Below are 14965 nucleotides of genomic sequence, written 5' to 3' on the forward strand. Positions count from 1 at the left end.
TCCCCCTTCCTTGCCCCATCTCTCTCTTTCTCTTTCTTGAACTCACTATGTAGACCAGACTGGCCTTGAACTTACAGAGATCCACCTGCCTCTGCCTCCCAAGTACTGGGATTAAAGGTGTGTACCCTCATGTGGCTTTATCAGATACTTTTCTTGAACTAGCTCACAGGGGGCCTGGCTAGGGCCTCTACCCCAACTACACCTCACTACTATTCATTCAGCTGCAATTCTTCCCTTTCCCAGGTACTCAGGCCAATCCCAGTAAAAGGAAGAGAGCCCAAAGCTGCTGAGCCCTGGGCATTCTATGTTTTAGTAACCTTGTGCTGGGTGCCCACTCCAGACCCAACAGCTGTGGCCTGGATGGATAAGATCACATGATCTCAGCCCCTTGGAAGCTAAGTTTGGGTGGCAAGGCAGGACGTGACTCCCAGCTCCAAGAGAGATACAGGAAGGTACCTGAAGTTGTGGCTTTTAGGCTGGCTTTCCCATCTATGAAGGGTTTGAAGACAGTATGGAAGATGGGGTAGAATGTCTCAGATAGAAAACAGCAAAAGAAACTGAGTAAGGCTAAAACACAGTACATGAAGAATACTCAGTGGGGATATTGAGGCTGGGTTAAAGTAGCCTGTGAGAGCTTAGTAAAGAGTGACATGGAAACAAGGTTGAGAAATGACCAGAGCCTGGCTCCTGGCAGACTAAACTGGCAGTTTAATGCATAAAGCATGAGAAAGGAGAGGCTTAAGGCAGGAAGTGTAGTTTCTCCACTGAAATCAGCTCCAACCCTAATGCCTGCTAGAAGCACCAGCAGAGATCCACCAAGGTCCTAGTGGCACAGGTGGGCAATATGTGGGCAGCAGAAAAGAGCACACGTGTGTGGGGGCACAGGGGCCGTGACCGTGAAGTAACTCAGGTTATATAGGCAGACTTCTGGTAACTATTTTTGACTCATGGAGATATAAGAAAGGGAGATGAAGGTCACACACAAATGCTGCATAGGAAGAAGGTGACTGTTGATAGATAGCACATGACAGGGACTCTAGGCTCCTTTATGGGCCTCCTGAGAGCCACAAAAGGAAACAACTAGGTGTTGTGTCAGGGCTGGTAGGTGACAGTGAGGAGTAGAGAAGGCAGTCACAAGATCACGTGGCCATGATGGAATTCAGTGTGGCTATTGCTCTGGCCCTATACATTGAGCCACAAATTTTAGGGACAGGGATAGTGCAGGGATCACACATTCCTCCTTTAACCTTAATAAAGGGAAGCCCAGGTTCAAGGAATATGACAGGTGGCTGTGAGGAAAAGAGGCTGACGAGGGCTCTATGTGGAGGAAGAAAGAGGGCAAGGGGCCTGCTTCTGCTTCCTCAGGAAACCCGTGTGTTTCAATGCCACCATCTGCCCCTATTTTTTATATAAACAATGATCTCTGATGACTATGACAGTTACCAGAAGCTCAGGACCAGAGGACTGAGGGTAAAGAATGTGGATTTTAGGCTGGCACATGCCTTTAATCCTAGTACTCAGGAGGCAGAGGCAGGCTAATCTCTGTGAGTTCAAGGCCAGGTCTACATAGTGAGTTCCAGGCCAGCACCACTACAGGAAGACCCTGTCTCAAAAAAAAAAAAAAAAAAAAAAGAATGGATTTTATTGCAAGTACCACAAGTACTATAAGAAAACCACTGAAGAACAGAAGCAGGCTGACTTAATCACTTTTAAGTTGAGTCCAGTAAGAGTCAGACTGTAGGTTCAGCAGGAGCAGGAATAATAATCCTATCACCAGTCAAAACCCTCGGCAGTGCTCAGAGGAGAAACGGGGGTGTCACACATTCTTGAGGCAGCAACAGAATGGAGAGGAAAGGTTCAGAAAGTTTCAGTCTGACCAACTTCAGCTTATGTTTATGCCACTTCCTGAGATAGCAGGTGTAGAAAAGAACATTTGACCAAGAGCTCTGTGTGTATATATATCAAGTTGGAAATGTTCAGTAGATATCCAAATAAGCGGTTGAGTCTCCACCGCAGGGGAAGGCTGAGTGCCCCTGGAAAGAGGAACTGGGAGCAATCAGCATCTAGAGGAGATAGACACCCAGGGGTCTAGGTAGGATGGCCCAGAGAAAGGAAAAGAGGGACGTGTGGGCCCAGGACAGAAGCTGCAGTCTTCCCTGCAGTGACCAAGTGTCAAGACAGAAAAGTCAGGATGTCATGGAGGTGAGGGAAGGCAGTTTCAGGACAGGTGACCAAAATGCCACTTCTGTTAAACCTGGCGATGTCAAGGGGAACAAAGAGATAATGTCCTTGGGATTGGAGACTACAATCGACTCTCCATAGAAAAGCTAACAGAAGATGAACTGGAGGTATCAAGGCCATGGTGTCATTGGAGAACACTCAGGCCTAGCACTATTCTTCCTTGTATGAAAAATAGCAACTTTATTGTTAAGATGATACTAAAATCTGCACTTCTGTTCCTGTTTTTTTTCCCAAAGCCCAGTTATGAATGCTGCCAGACGCTTCCACTTCTTTTCAGATTCATCCTTTAAAAGCAGTAGCTACACAGTAAATTCTTCATATCTCCCTGCAACTTCCCATTAATAAAGGAATAAGTGGGCACACTTTATTTTCTAATGCCACATGGATTCTGTGTGGTAGACTGTGATAGGTGTGACATAGGTGGTATCAGCATTAAAGAATAAAGTACACATATGGTGGTCTCTGCATATATGCAGGGTACCCCCTGGGGATACCAAAATCCAGAGATGCCCAAGTCCCTTATAAAAATAGCACAATATCTGCACAGAATTTATGCATATACCACACGTCCTTTAAACATATCCAATACATTAGAAATACTGTGAAAAGAGTTGTTATACTGTTCTTTTAGGAACTGATGCCAAGAAAAGTCTATATAATGTTCAATAGTAACACATTTTTAAAAAGATCATTATTATTTTTTAGGTGTGTGTGTATGTATGTGAGTGTATGTATGTATGTAAATACTCATCAAGGTCAGAAGAGGGTAATGTTAGATCCCCTGGAGTTGGAGTTAGAGGCAGTTGTGAGTTGCCTGACATGGGTACTGGGAACTACCCTCGAGTCCTCTGTAAGAGCACCAAGTACTCTTAACCATTAAGCCATCCTTCCAGCCCCAAGGTTGACTGAATCAGCAGTCATGGAGCCTGCAATACCACACCTTGGGATGAAGAGGGCCAAATGGAACAAAACAATGATCTTACAGAACATTCAGTGCCAGGAAATATGAGTCTCAGGCCTATGATAGAACAAAATGATCTCAGCACAGAAAGACATCTTTCAAACGTTATTCCTAACGCCAATCCCAATCTGATGAGAGGGTAAGTGTCTAGAACCTTCCATATTACCATCTCTCTCCTTTTTGGGGGGTCATTTGAGACAGGGTCTCCCTGTAGCCCCAGCTGGCCTGGAACTCCCTATGTAGACCAGGCTGGCTTTGAACTCACAGAGATCTGCCTGCCTCTATCTTTTCAATGCTGGGATTAAAGGTGTGTGCCACCATGCCTGGCCTCCAGATTAGCATCTCTTAAGAGCCAAGTGTGTTTGTATGTGTTAGATCATATTTATAGACACACTGAAAGGGATGAGAGACAGAGAGAGAAGAAAAAGCCACCCACACACTTACTAGGCTTTGTGAGTGACCATGTCCATGGACCAGGACAGTGAACCAAGTAAAATGAACACGCTCCCCTTTAGAAAGAAAGATGGTGAGGGCGGGGTGGGGCAGCCCTTTGTGTTCTTTCATACATTCAAAGGATGGCTCTGAAAGAAATCACTTTATATCCACCTTATAATGTGACCAAAATTCAGGTTCCTCACAGACACAACAAGGGTTATGTCTCAGCTGTGGAAAACTGCAGTTTCCACAAACTCATTGCTGCCATCCACCAAGAAGAAGCAGGTTCCTCATAAAATGTTAATAGTTGCCCAAGAGTTAATGTTTCTCTTTTCAAATATGAAACATACCTTGGAATCCTGATACTATTTGGACAACATCTTCATAGACCATTAGAGTAGCAGATCGTTCTGGAAGCAGGCCGAGGCTCAGTGAAGAAAATACTGCAAGAATAAAAATGGACATAAGGGAACTCTCATACTTCAATCCAAAGGCTCACTCTTAACTTTCTGGGTACTCTGTATTCTTTGTACTTTCTGATTTCAAGTCAGTCAATAATGCTGATTTTTCCATATGATTAGTGAAATGCCTTCAAAATGCCTGGATCACTATAACCCTTCATGTCACAACTACTACTGTGTAACAGTCAACCTGAAAAAAAATTGTGAGATTTTGTGTTTGTGTATATACGTGTAATGATAAGCAAGTGTGTGCGTGTATGTGTGTAAGTCAGAGGTTAACTTTTGGTGTTGTTCCTTAGGAGCTGTCTACCTTGTTTTTTGAGACAGGGTATCTTATGGGAACCTGGAGCTTGCTGAATAGGCTGGGGTGGCTGGTCTGCAAGCCCCAGGGATTTGCTTGTCTCCACCTCCTCAGTTCTAGGATTATAAGTGTGCACCACCATGCCTGGAATTTATACATGGGTGCTGGGGATTGAATTCAGACATTTTTTGCATGACAGAGCTATGTCCCCATTTCTCTCATGTGATATCTTTAATAAAGTAACAGAGCCTTGACACATCAGAAGTAGGTTAAAAGTTATTACATATATACATATATATACTAATATGGAATGTATATATTTCTATATACAATGTTAGATATTAGCATTAAGAGAGATTTTTAAAAATGTGCTTGGGTTCACGTATGCTGCATGTTAAAAGAATTCCCTCCAACTTGGGAAGAAATAACATGATAGAATTTATGCTAATTTTAACGTATTGCTTAAGATCTGGACTTCCAGCTAAGAATCATTAAGTCTGTAAGTTTCTGGGCAAAACACGCATATTGTAGTTTGAATATGAAGTGTGTCCCATAGGTTCATGTGTTTGAACACTTGGTCCCCACTGGTGGTGCTGTTTTGAAAGGCTGTGGAGACTTTAGGAGGTGGAGCCTCACTGGAGGAAATGGGTCACTAGGGATTTTATCTCCCAACTTCACTTCCTATCCACCATCTGTTTCTTGACTGAGGACACAATGTGAAGAGTCACACTCTTGCCACTATGCCTTCCCTGGCATGATGGACTGTACTCCTTAAACTGTGAGCCACAATAAACCCTTCCTTATGTTGCCTTTGTCAGGTATTTTTTTTTTTTACTTAAACAATATGAACTTGAGAAAAGAAACCAAATAATTGAGCTGTAGACCAATAATAATCGCCAACATTCTCAGGCTCTAACATGCCAGATATAATTCAAAGTGCATTGACTTTGGTAATTTATTTAAGTATTAAAACAACTCTATGAAGTAGGTATTGTTTACACGCTCACTCTTCAGGTAAGGAAGCGGGTTTATAATTTGTCAGAGAGCCCCCAGCTGATAAATGCTGCTGGGGCTAAGATCTGAATTCTGAAGTCTTCCTTCATGGACTCAAACTCACAGACTCCTTGGACTTCAGAAAGACCATGTCTTGAAGTTGAGAGAGGAGGAAAAGGTAATGTGACTGAGTGTGCGTGTGTGTGTGTATGTGTGTGTGTGTGTGTGTGTATGTATGTGTATGTATATGTGTGCGTGTGCAGTCTAGTCAGTGGTCAACTCTGGATGTTGCTCCTCAGAAGCTGTCCACCTTGTTTTTTGAGACAGGGTTTCTCACTAGGCCTGGGGCTCACTGATCAGAGTAGGCTGCCTGTCTCACCTCCCCACCGCTAGGGTTACAGCATGTGCCAGTTCTCTCCAGCTTTTACATGGGTTCTGGGGTGACAAGTGAGTTTAAGGCCAACCTGGATAACTTAATGAGGTACTATCTCAAAATGAAAAATGGTAAAACAATGAGTACAGCTCAGTGGTAGAACATCACAGCAAACACTTTGCAAACTGAGTTTTTCCCCAGCCTGTTTTTCTTATTTATTTTCTTATTTATTTTCTTATTACTTTTTAATTTATTATTTTTAATGTATAAGTGTATTGCCTACATGTATGTAAGCGTACCCATGTTATGCAATGCTCATAGAGGTCAGAATTAGAGTTGGGGACAGTTGCTAGCTGCCATGTGGGTGCTGGGATTCAAACCCGGGTCCTCTGCAAGAGCAGCCAGTGCTCTTAACTGCTGAGCCATCTCTCCAGACCAATTTACTTTTTATTTTTAAGTGTGAGTGTGTGTGTGAGAGAGAGCGAGTGAGAGCAAGAGAGAGAGAGAGAGAGAGAGAGAGACAGAGACAGAGAGAGAGACAGAGAAAGGCAGAGAGGTGTCTGTGGAGGCTAGAGGCATTCCCGTGCAGCTGGAGTTATAGGAGGTTGTGAGCCACCCAATGTGGGTATTGGGAATAAAACTCGGGTCCTATGCAGAAGTAGTACACTCTCTTAATTGTTGAGCCAGCTCTTCAACTCCTACTTGTTTATTTTTGAGACAGTGTTTTGTTATGTAGCTGAGGTTGAGGCCCAGTCAGCCTAAAACTCACAATCCTCCTGCACACTGGGATTGCAGGTATGCACTATCCTATCATGAAGAAATGTGACTTTCTGTGGAAATATCAAGACCAAGTGCCAAGACTATCGGGGGCTTGGCAGTGCTGGTTCCCCACAGCACCCTTGGGACCAGTGGTGTGCCCTCTTTCCACTCTGCTCCACACAGTCAATACACTTAGCCGAGGTTACACCCAGAATGGAACATATAAAAGTGGGATATGGTCTATGCCTTAAAGATTATGCTTTAGAAGGGGACTAGGACCAACAGGCAATAGATTTACAACAAGCAGAAGGTAGCAAGTGCCATGACAAATATAAGAATGCACTTTGGTGCTGTGGAAAATAGTCTTGAAGTTCCTCAAATATTCAATACAGAGTGACCATGTGGCTTAGCAATTCCCTTGCCAGGTACAAACCCATGAGCGCTGAAGCATATTAATTCAGAAATTTGTATATATATATGCTCACAAGCATTATTCCTAACAGCAAACAATGGAAACACAATTGTCAGCTGAGAAATGGATAAAGTATGGTATGTATATACAAGGGAATATTATTCATCCAGAGAAAGAAATGTACTGATGTGCTCCCAGAAGCCTGGGCCTTGGGATTAGTTACTTGTCTTGTTGAATGACATTTGACAAAAGCAACTTAAGGAAGGAAGGGTTTATTGTGGTTCTCAGTTTGGGGGGCTAGTACGTCATGGCAGGGAGCTCATAGTGGTAGGAGCCAGAGGCAGCCGGTCACAGTGTGTCTGCAGTCAGGAAGCAGAGAATGGCAACATTAATGCTCAGCTGACTTTCTCCTTTTCATTCAGTGCAGGAAGTCCTGCCATGAAATGGTGCCACCTACAGGTGAAGGGGGGCTTCTCCCCCTCACTAACCTAATCTAGATAACCCCTCACAGGCATGCCCAAGGGCTCCTTTCAGGTGATTCTAGATCCTGTCAAACTGAAAATCAATATTATTTATCTCAGCTGTGAAAACATGCCAAGTCAAGATGGCAGGCACAAAAGGCCACAGACTGTCTGATTTTATTTGTAACCAATATCTAGAGCGGGAAAATTGGGAGACAGAGGGCAGCTTGGAGGTTGCTTAGAGCTGGAAGGGGTGAGAAACAGAAAGTTGGAGCTAATGGACACAGGGTTTATAGAAGGTGATGAATAAGCTGGAATTAGATAACAGGGCTACGCTAGCTGAGAAATTATGACATACACACTTTTAGAGTTTCATTATCTACCAACTGAGCTAACCAGGCATCCTGTACATTTGAAAATGGTATTTGTGTGTGTATGGTTTATGGGTTAGTACGTGTGCATGTCTGTGTCTGTGTGTGTACGCACAGAGAGATCAAAGGCCTATACTGGTGTCTTCCTTTTTTGCTGTCCATCTTATTTATTTATTATTTATTTATCTTTTTTGAGAGAAGGGTCTCTCACAGGGCCTGGAGCACACCAATTTGGTAAGACTAAGTGACCAGTGAACTCAAGGATTCTCCTGTCTTTGCCTCCCTGGCACTAGGGCTATAGGTGCATATCACCCCTGGCATTTTACATGGGTGCTGAGAATCCAAATTTAGGTCTCCATGCTGCATGGAAAGCACTTTACTGACTTGGCTCATTCCCTAATGTGGTAATGAACCAAAAGTAAAAAAAGAATTTTAAAAAATTTCTAAGGCAGGTCTGGTGGCACAGGCCTATATTTTCAGCTACTTGGGAAGCTGAGGCAGGAGGATTGCAAGTTCAAGGCCTGCCTGGGTGACATAGTGAGTTTAAGGCCAACCTGGATAATTCAGTAAGACTCTGTCTCAAAATAAAACATACAAAAAAAGACTTAGATATAGCTCAATGGTACATCACTTGACTAGCACGGTTGAGGCCTTGGGTTCCACCTGAGAAACAAAAGCACAAACAAAATAATAAAAAACGAAACCACCATGGGGGAGGGGGGATCAGAAGAAACAAAAGAACGGTCACAGCAAAGGCTGCTGCTCGCTCCTCTCCTCCTTTCTGATCCCCCACAGGGTCACAAGGAGCCAGGACTAGAGAGGGCTCGGGTGTCTAACCTGGGTAAATTCTCCATGGTTAGCTTAACCCTTAACTGTGACCCTTCTACACAGTGCTGGCATAGGGCAGGTGGTACCTGGTGGCTAGGAAGAAAGGACAGGACTGCTGTGGAGGGTGTAGCCTACAGGAAGCAGCTCCTGTCTAAACGAAGGAAGCACCAAACCCCGCCCACTCCACCCACGTCTCTCCAGATCTCCTCAGAGCCCAGCAGCACTTTGCCAGGCCCCAAGCACTTTCCTGCTGACTGGTGTGGAGTTTCTAGCTCCGAGCTCACCTATGATCCTTATTTCAGAACTAGGGACCGATGTGCTGTGAAAACTCGTCTCCCCTGGAACACTTGGCCCCTCATTCCCTGGGAAGCTGTTCTGGCAAACTGTTCCTCAAATCTTATTTTCAGAGGAAAAGAGGCGATGAATTATAATGGATCAGCTGTGCTGCAACCGCAGTTTCCTGGAGCAGGGGGACAGCGGCTGTGGACCCAAACCTGTGTGCCCAGGGGTGGGAGGTGGCAGAGAGGCCCCCAGAGTTTTGAGTACATTTTTCACTTACTCTGGAGAGGGTGCTGATGGAGGCTCTTCATATTAAGCAGGGGCTCAGGGTTTTGTTTTGTTCTTTGTTTTTTGTTTGGTGGTGTTGGGGGTGGAACCCAGGGCCCCTCCCATGCCAGGAAAGCACTCTGTCACTGAGTTATAAGCCATCCCAGTGTTTAATGGTACATGGAAAGGAATATCTCGGCCCACCTGGGGGAAGCAGGGAGACTTGGAGTGGAAATAGTCCAGCTGGGCTTCACAAGATAGAAGTTTGCCAAGCGAACAATGGGAAAGCGTAACAGCTTGTATAACACAGAGGGTAAAAGTAACAGAAAGTGCCAGCCAGCCGTGAGAGGAAGAAAGGAAACTGTGTCGTGTGGACTGCCTGGAGGCCACTGAAGGATTTTAGGCAGAAGAATAATGTAACTAGGCACCATGCATTTAAATTTAAAAAAGTCTTTGACAATTTCATGCATGCATATAATATATTTTGGACAATTTCACCTCATTACTTTCTCTTACCCCCTCCCATTCCTGCTGAATTCTTTCTTCTTCCCCAAAAGTCCTCCTCCTACTTCCATGTATTTTGTTTTGTGACCCGCTGAGTTTGATCCGGGTCGCCTACGTGGGTGTGGGTGGGGGTGTGGGTTGTTTACTGGAACATGGGAAACTTATCAGAGCCTACACCACTGAAGAAAATGACACCCTCTCCACCAGCGACCGTTAACTGTTAATAGCTCCTGAAGGCTGGGCCGAGGCCTCATGAGTCTCTCCCATTGTGATGGGATATTGATGGACCCCATTCTGTGCAGGTCTTGTGCAGGTAACCATAATGGCACGTGTATTTTAAGACATAGTGCTTGGCTTGCAGTGTGGTGGGTCATTCTGAAGAGGTAAGGTAACCTGGTCAGCGCCCACTGTCATCCTGCACCACAGTAAAAAGGCTTCACTAGGGCAATGGCTGCCGAGATGGGAAGAACTGAGATGTAGACTGCTTGCCTTTAGTGGATGGGATGCATGCTATATAGACAAACTGGCACCTGTGCTTCCTTCAGGCTGATGGCCCCCTTTCCGATCTACACCCTCTTCCATGAAAGAGGAAAACCCAGCACACATTTTAGCAGCTATTGTTAGGGGTGAGAAAAGAAGTCCATTCCAGGCACCTAAGAATGTGCATGCAAACCAAAACACTGCACATATAGTAAAGATGGCATTTCAGCCTCAGATTTTCATCCTGTTTTAGAAGAAGCTCCCAGATCTTCTGCTTCCTTGCCCAGTTATTTGGAATACCAGAAATGCTAGGCTTGACTTCTAAAAATACATACCCAAACAACAGTTTCCTCTGCTTTTCATGAGAGGCCGGTCTACATTTTGTTAGGAGTACCTTTATTATATTGAAAAGGTCAGCACATTAAAACAACCCAAAGCACGGGAAGGTCTCTTGAAATGATTCAGGCCAATTAATTCCATTTTAGAAACTAGAAACACAGGCTCAGAGAGTCTGAGGTGGGGCCAGCTGGGGGTGGACAAGTCTGGGTTCTAGGTGTGTCTATGCTGTGTCCAAAACTCAATTAAATTGTGTTGCTCCCATTATTGGACTTATTCAAGAAAGCAGGTACTATGGAAATGGTTTATTTTCCTCCAGTGATCACATTAACTGATTCAAAATGAAAGCCATTAGACTGCTGATCTACATCATTTATGGACCCCTTACTTACAAATGGATCTATTTGCTAAAATTTATCTTTTGTCCCCCAGATCAAGAGTCCTAGTGGTTTATGTGCCTATCTATGTACAGTGGCCAAGGACACAGTCTCTTGATGCACACATTCCCAGCAGAGGCTGCACAGGATGCCACTGTCTTCTTGCTTCAGCTCTTCCTCTGTAAATGCCCTTTTCTTCATCTATTTGGTGCAGGCCTTTCATACTTTTGTACTTCTGTTGGTGATTTCTCCATTTTAAATCCCACCCCCCGACTTCATACCGCCTAAGGTCCTAAGTATGAAAAGGCCTCAGGGAGAAAATAAGGGCTAGGGAAGCATTGTTCAGGCAATCACCTTTAGGGAAGCACGGCGTGGCAGGCTTCTCAAGCCCGTCACCTCCCCTCACAGGCTTCTTTCCTTTTATCAACAAGGAACTGGAATTCCAATTCATATTTTACTTCGTGCTCCCCCTTCTTTCCTGTCCACTCTCCAAAGCCTTCTAGATTCTGCCTGCTCAATGTTTCTCAGGTTCGTACTTTTCTTCTTTAAACTTCTTCTAAGTAATCTCTTCAGCAGTATCTACATCGAGTCTACTTTCCATAGCTCACAGAATAGGCTTTCAAACTTTAGTAACTGCTTTTATCCATGAGTCCTGATGGTGCTGGTGACAGAGTTTCTTGTGAAGACACCAACCTCCCCAGACTCAATGTATACTCTTCCAAGTACCTTCTGTTGGTATCTATTAACTTCAAGATGCAGTGACCGCCTTATCCCCTCCAGGAAGTCATCCTTCACTAGTTAACTCCGCCTGGCCCAGCATGCCAGGCACACATCTGCTCATTAGTTTATCAGAGCACTCAACCTGCTTGATGGTTAATTTTGAATGTCAACTTGACTGAATTATGGCATGCCTGGAGAGTCAGCAAAGCATTATTTATTCTTAATCACTGCATTCCTTAATCCTAAAACTTTAGTAGGCATTAAGCCCACTGCTGTTCTACATAAAGAAAACCCAGTGGCCCAGCATTCATTTAAAAAGATTAAGGCAGACCTGGGTATGTCTAGGAGGCCTGTAAGTGAGCAGGGAAGACATGCTTTTAGTGTGTGTGGACACCATCAGATCCATGATGCAGTCAGAACTAAAGGTGGAAGAAGGGTGAATTCCTGTCACTCTTTTCTGGGGTTGGGACACCTTTCTTCCCCTGTCCTTGGAGGCCAGAACTCCAGGTTCTCTGGCTTTTGGATGCTGGGACTCACGCCAGTGGCCCCTGGATTCTCAGATCTTCATCTCAGACAAAGAACTACACTTTTGGAGTCTTATATTCCAGAGCCTTTGGACTTGGTGTGGGACATGTTTTGGGCTTTCCTGGTTCTCCAGCTTGAGATGGTTTATTGTAGGACTTCCCAGCCTCTGTCACAGAATGAGCCAATAAATTCCATTTCATCTATACACGTAGGTATACCAGTCCATCTCTGAAGACTCCTGACTAAAGCATCCTTTGTGATGGAAACTGCTCTGTGGCTGGTTTCATGAACAAACTAGAAACTCTCTAGGACCCAGACTAGATATACAGAATCTATAACTCTAGATATACCTGAGGCAGAGGCTGGTAGCCATAGGCATTAATAAATGAAAAGTGAATAAGAGAATTTTGTGAATGTGACTGGATGCTGGCTTTATAAGGCAGAGAGAGTGGTTCCAGATGTGGCCACAGGACCTCAGAGATCAAAGCCTATCCCATGAAGAAGTGTTTCTAGCTGGGCTGAGGGTCAGAACTGGGTGCCCACATTGGTATTTTGCCAGGCCCTGCTTTTAAGGCCATACACTTATTGGCCATCTACTGTGTTTTCTGTGCTATAAGTTTGTGTTAACCAATTCTTAGAATTCCTTTACAAAGACATGGGAAGATATCTTTAGATATCCTTGCAACTGGGCCTCTCTCAGCTGTGACAGCAGAGAAGAAGGTCCAGGGAGCTAACGAGGATGCTAAACACAGAGTATAGAGTCATGCAACTGGTTATCAACAAGGTATAAAGCCTGGCATTGGAAGAATGGGCAGAAAACTGAAAGTTGTTGACCCCTGTGTATGCACAGCAAGGAAGAGCCCCAGCCAGCTTCACATACTCATCCTGCCTTTCCTCCATATAACGGGGCCCCAGCAGGTGATGCCAAGAGTCAACATCCAGATTTTCCACCTGACTCCTACTGAAGGTTTTCTATAACTGACTTCATCATCACCTGCTTAGATCATGATGTTCTTTTTAGAGATGAAGAATGGCTTACCAGGTAAGCGGATTGGCTTCCACGGGGCAGAGTTTGGCACATAGGCATGTTTTGTAGCGGTGACAATCAACTGATTACCCAGCTTGTACTGGAACTTGATGAAGGCAACCCCGTCTGTCCCAGATGAGCCAGAGGCCACAGAGACCTGGTTGGCGAAGATCTCAATGACTGCATCTGCGATGGGCTGGTGGGTGCTGGCATCACTAATGTGCACCTTCAAGGTCACCTCTGGAAAAAGGAAAAGCATATTAACCCTACAGGAGGTCAAAGGTGGGCTATGCTAAGAAAATGCAGGTCTATAACCTTTACACAATATTTAAAAATATTTATTATTTTTATTTTATGTGTATGTGTGTATTGTCTGCATGTGTGTAAGCACACTTGTGTCGTGCAATGCCTGTGGAGGTAGGAGGAGGGCATCAGATTCCCTGGAACTGGAGTTACAGACAGTTGTTAGCCGCCATGTGGGTGCTGGGAACCACTGAGCCATCTCTCCAGTCCTTCTTAATTTTTAAACTTTTAAAAACCTTTAATTTGGTTAGCCTTAAATAGTAAAAAAATCTTTCTACCTCATGCAATTTCATATTTCCTTTAAAACCACTCTTCATCACAAGCTGCATTATCCTTCACTCTTTATGGCTCATGCCAGCAAATAGACAAGAGGCAAATTCTGTCACAATGGGAAACAGGATACACTTCCATCCTTCCCATGCTGCTGGCCAATGCCCCTAACTGGGCTCAGGCTGCTGCAGAAGGGACATGGTGGGCGGGGAGACTTGCAGCTGTGTTCTGCAGAAGTCCGGGCAATTGTGACCATAAGTAATGTAAGCAACCCAGGACTATTGTGCTGGTCATCATGAACAGCAGTCAAAACTCTCAAGGGGCCAGACATGGGGGCACATGCCTTTAATCCCAGCACTCACTCAAGAGTCAGAGGCATGCAGATCTCTGTGAGATCAAGGCCAGCCTGGTCTACATAGCAAGTTCCAGGATAGCTGGGGCTATAGGGAATATGTCTCAGAAAATATATCTTAAGGTTTCGAGGGATAGCTCAGTAGGTAAAGTTTTTTATTTTTTTCTCCCCTGCCCCAAATGGACAAGAGAAGGTTAGAATAGAATAGCATTACTTTTGGTTGAAGAACTTCTTCCTTGGTAACTAACTAGTCAACTAACTGTGTTATGATAGTAACAGTCTTTTCAATGCCACCAATTTCAGATAATCAATAATCTTGCCCATTTTTCCATGTATCAATTTAGTAAGTTTCTTGACTACCCTATCATAGAACACAGCTAAAGAATTTCACACTAGTGCTTGGGATATAGCTTAGTGGCAGGTAGGAACACCTTGGGTTCAATCCCCAGCACGGCCTTCTAACTCCAAAGAATCTAGACTGACTTACTATGGATGTACATTAAATAAACTCCTCAAAACTTTTTAGAAAGAAAAAAAATATATAACTGCTACAGAAACTGAAATGGGCTACTACTTCATACTCTAGAAATTTCTAGAGAAAAACAATATTCAAAAACAGGATATGGGGCTGATGAGATGACTCAGTGGATAGGGACGCTTGCTGCCAAGCATGATGACGTGGACTTAATCCCCAGGACCCATATGGTGGAAGGATAGAACCGATTCTTGAACGTTGTTCTCTTACTTCCACACGCATACTAGGGCATGTACATGCCCCCCCATCAATAAATAAATGTAATAAAAATAGAAGGGTAGACTCCACATTGTGAAAATTTAGGGGTGTGAAATTCACAACACACTTAGTCAATTCTCCAATTAGTCTTATTTCATGAAAGGATGTACACCACACATGTACAATGCACATGGTT

General features: G+C 44.2%; 1 protein-coding gene across 1 annotated transcript in view; it reads right to left on the reverse strand.

Moving 5' to 3' along the window:
* The window catches only part of LOC103734828 (protein FAM171A1), a gene marked incomplete at its 3' end in the record, with an annotated part of 121054 nt that overhangs the window by 20409 nt on the left and 85680 nt on the right, over positions 1 to 14965 (reverse strand). Inside the window, exons 2-3 of the mRNA XM_008833898.1 lie at positions 13124 to 13351; positions 3988 to 4080 (exon numbers count right to left, since the gene is read on the reverse strand). Coding sequence (XP_008832120.1) covers positions 3988 to 4080; positions 13124 to 13351 — 321 coding nt within the window. The remainder of the gene's footprint in view (positions 1 to 3987; positions 4081 to 13123; positions 13352 to 14965) is intronic.

This window comes from Nannospalax galili, unplaced genomic scaffold, assembly GCF_000622305.1.
Source record: "Nannospalax galili isolate Female #2095 unplaced genomic scaffold, S.galili_v1.0 scaffold976, whole genome shotgun sequence".
Lineage (NCBI taxonomy): Eukaryota > Metazoa > Chordata > Mammalia > Rodentia > Spalacidae > Nannospalax > Nannospalax galili.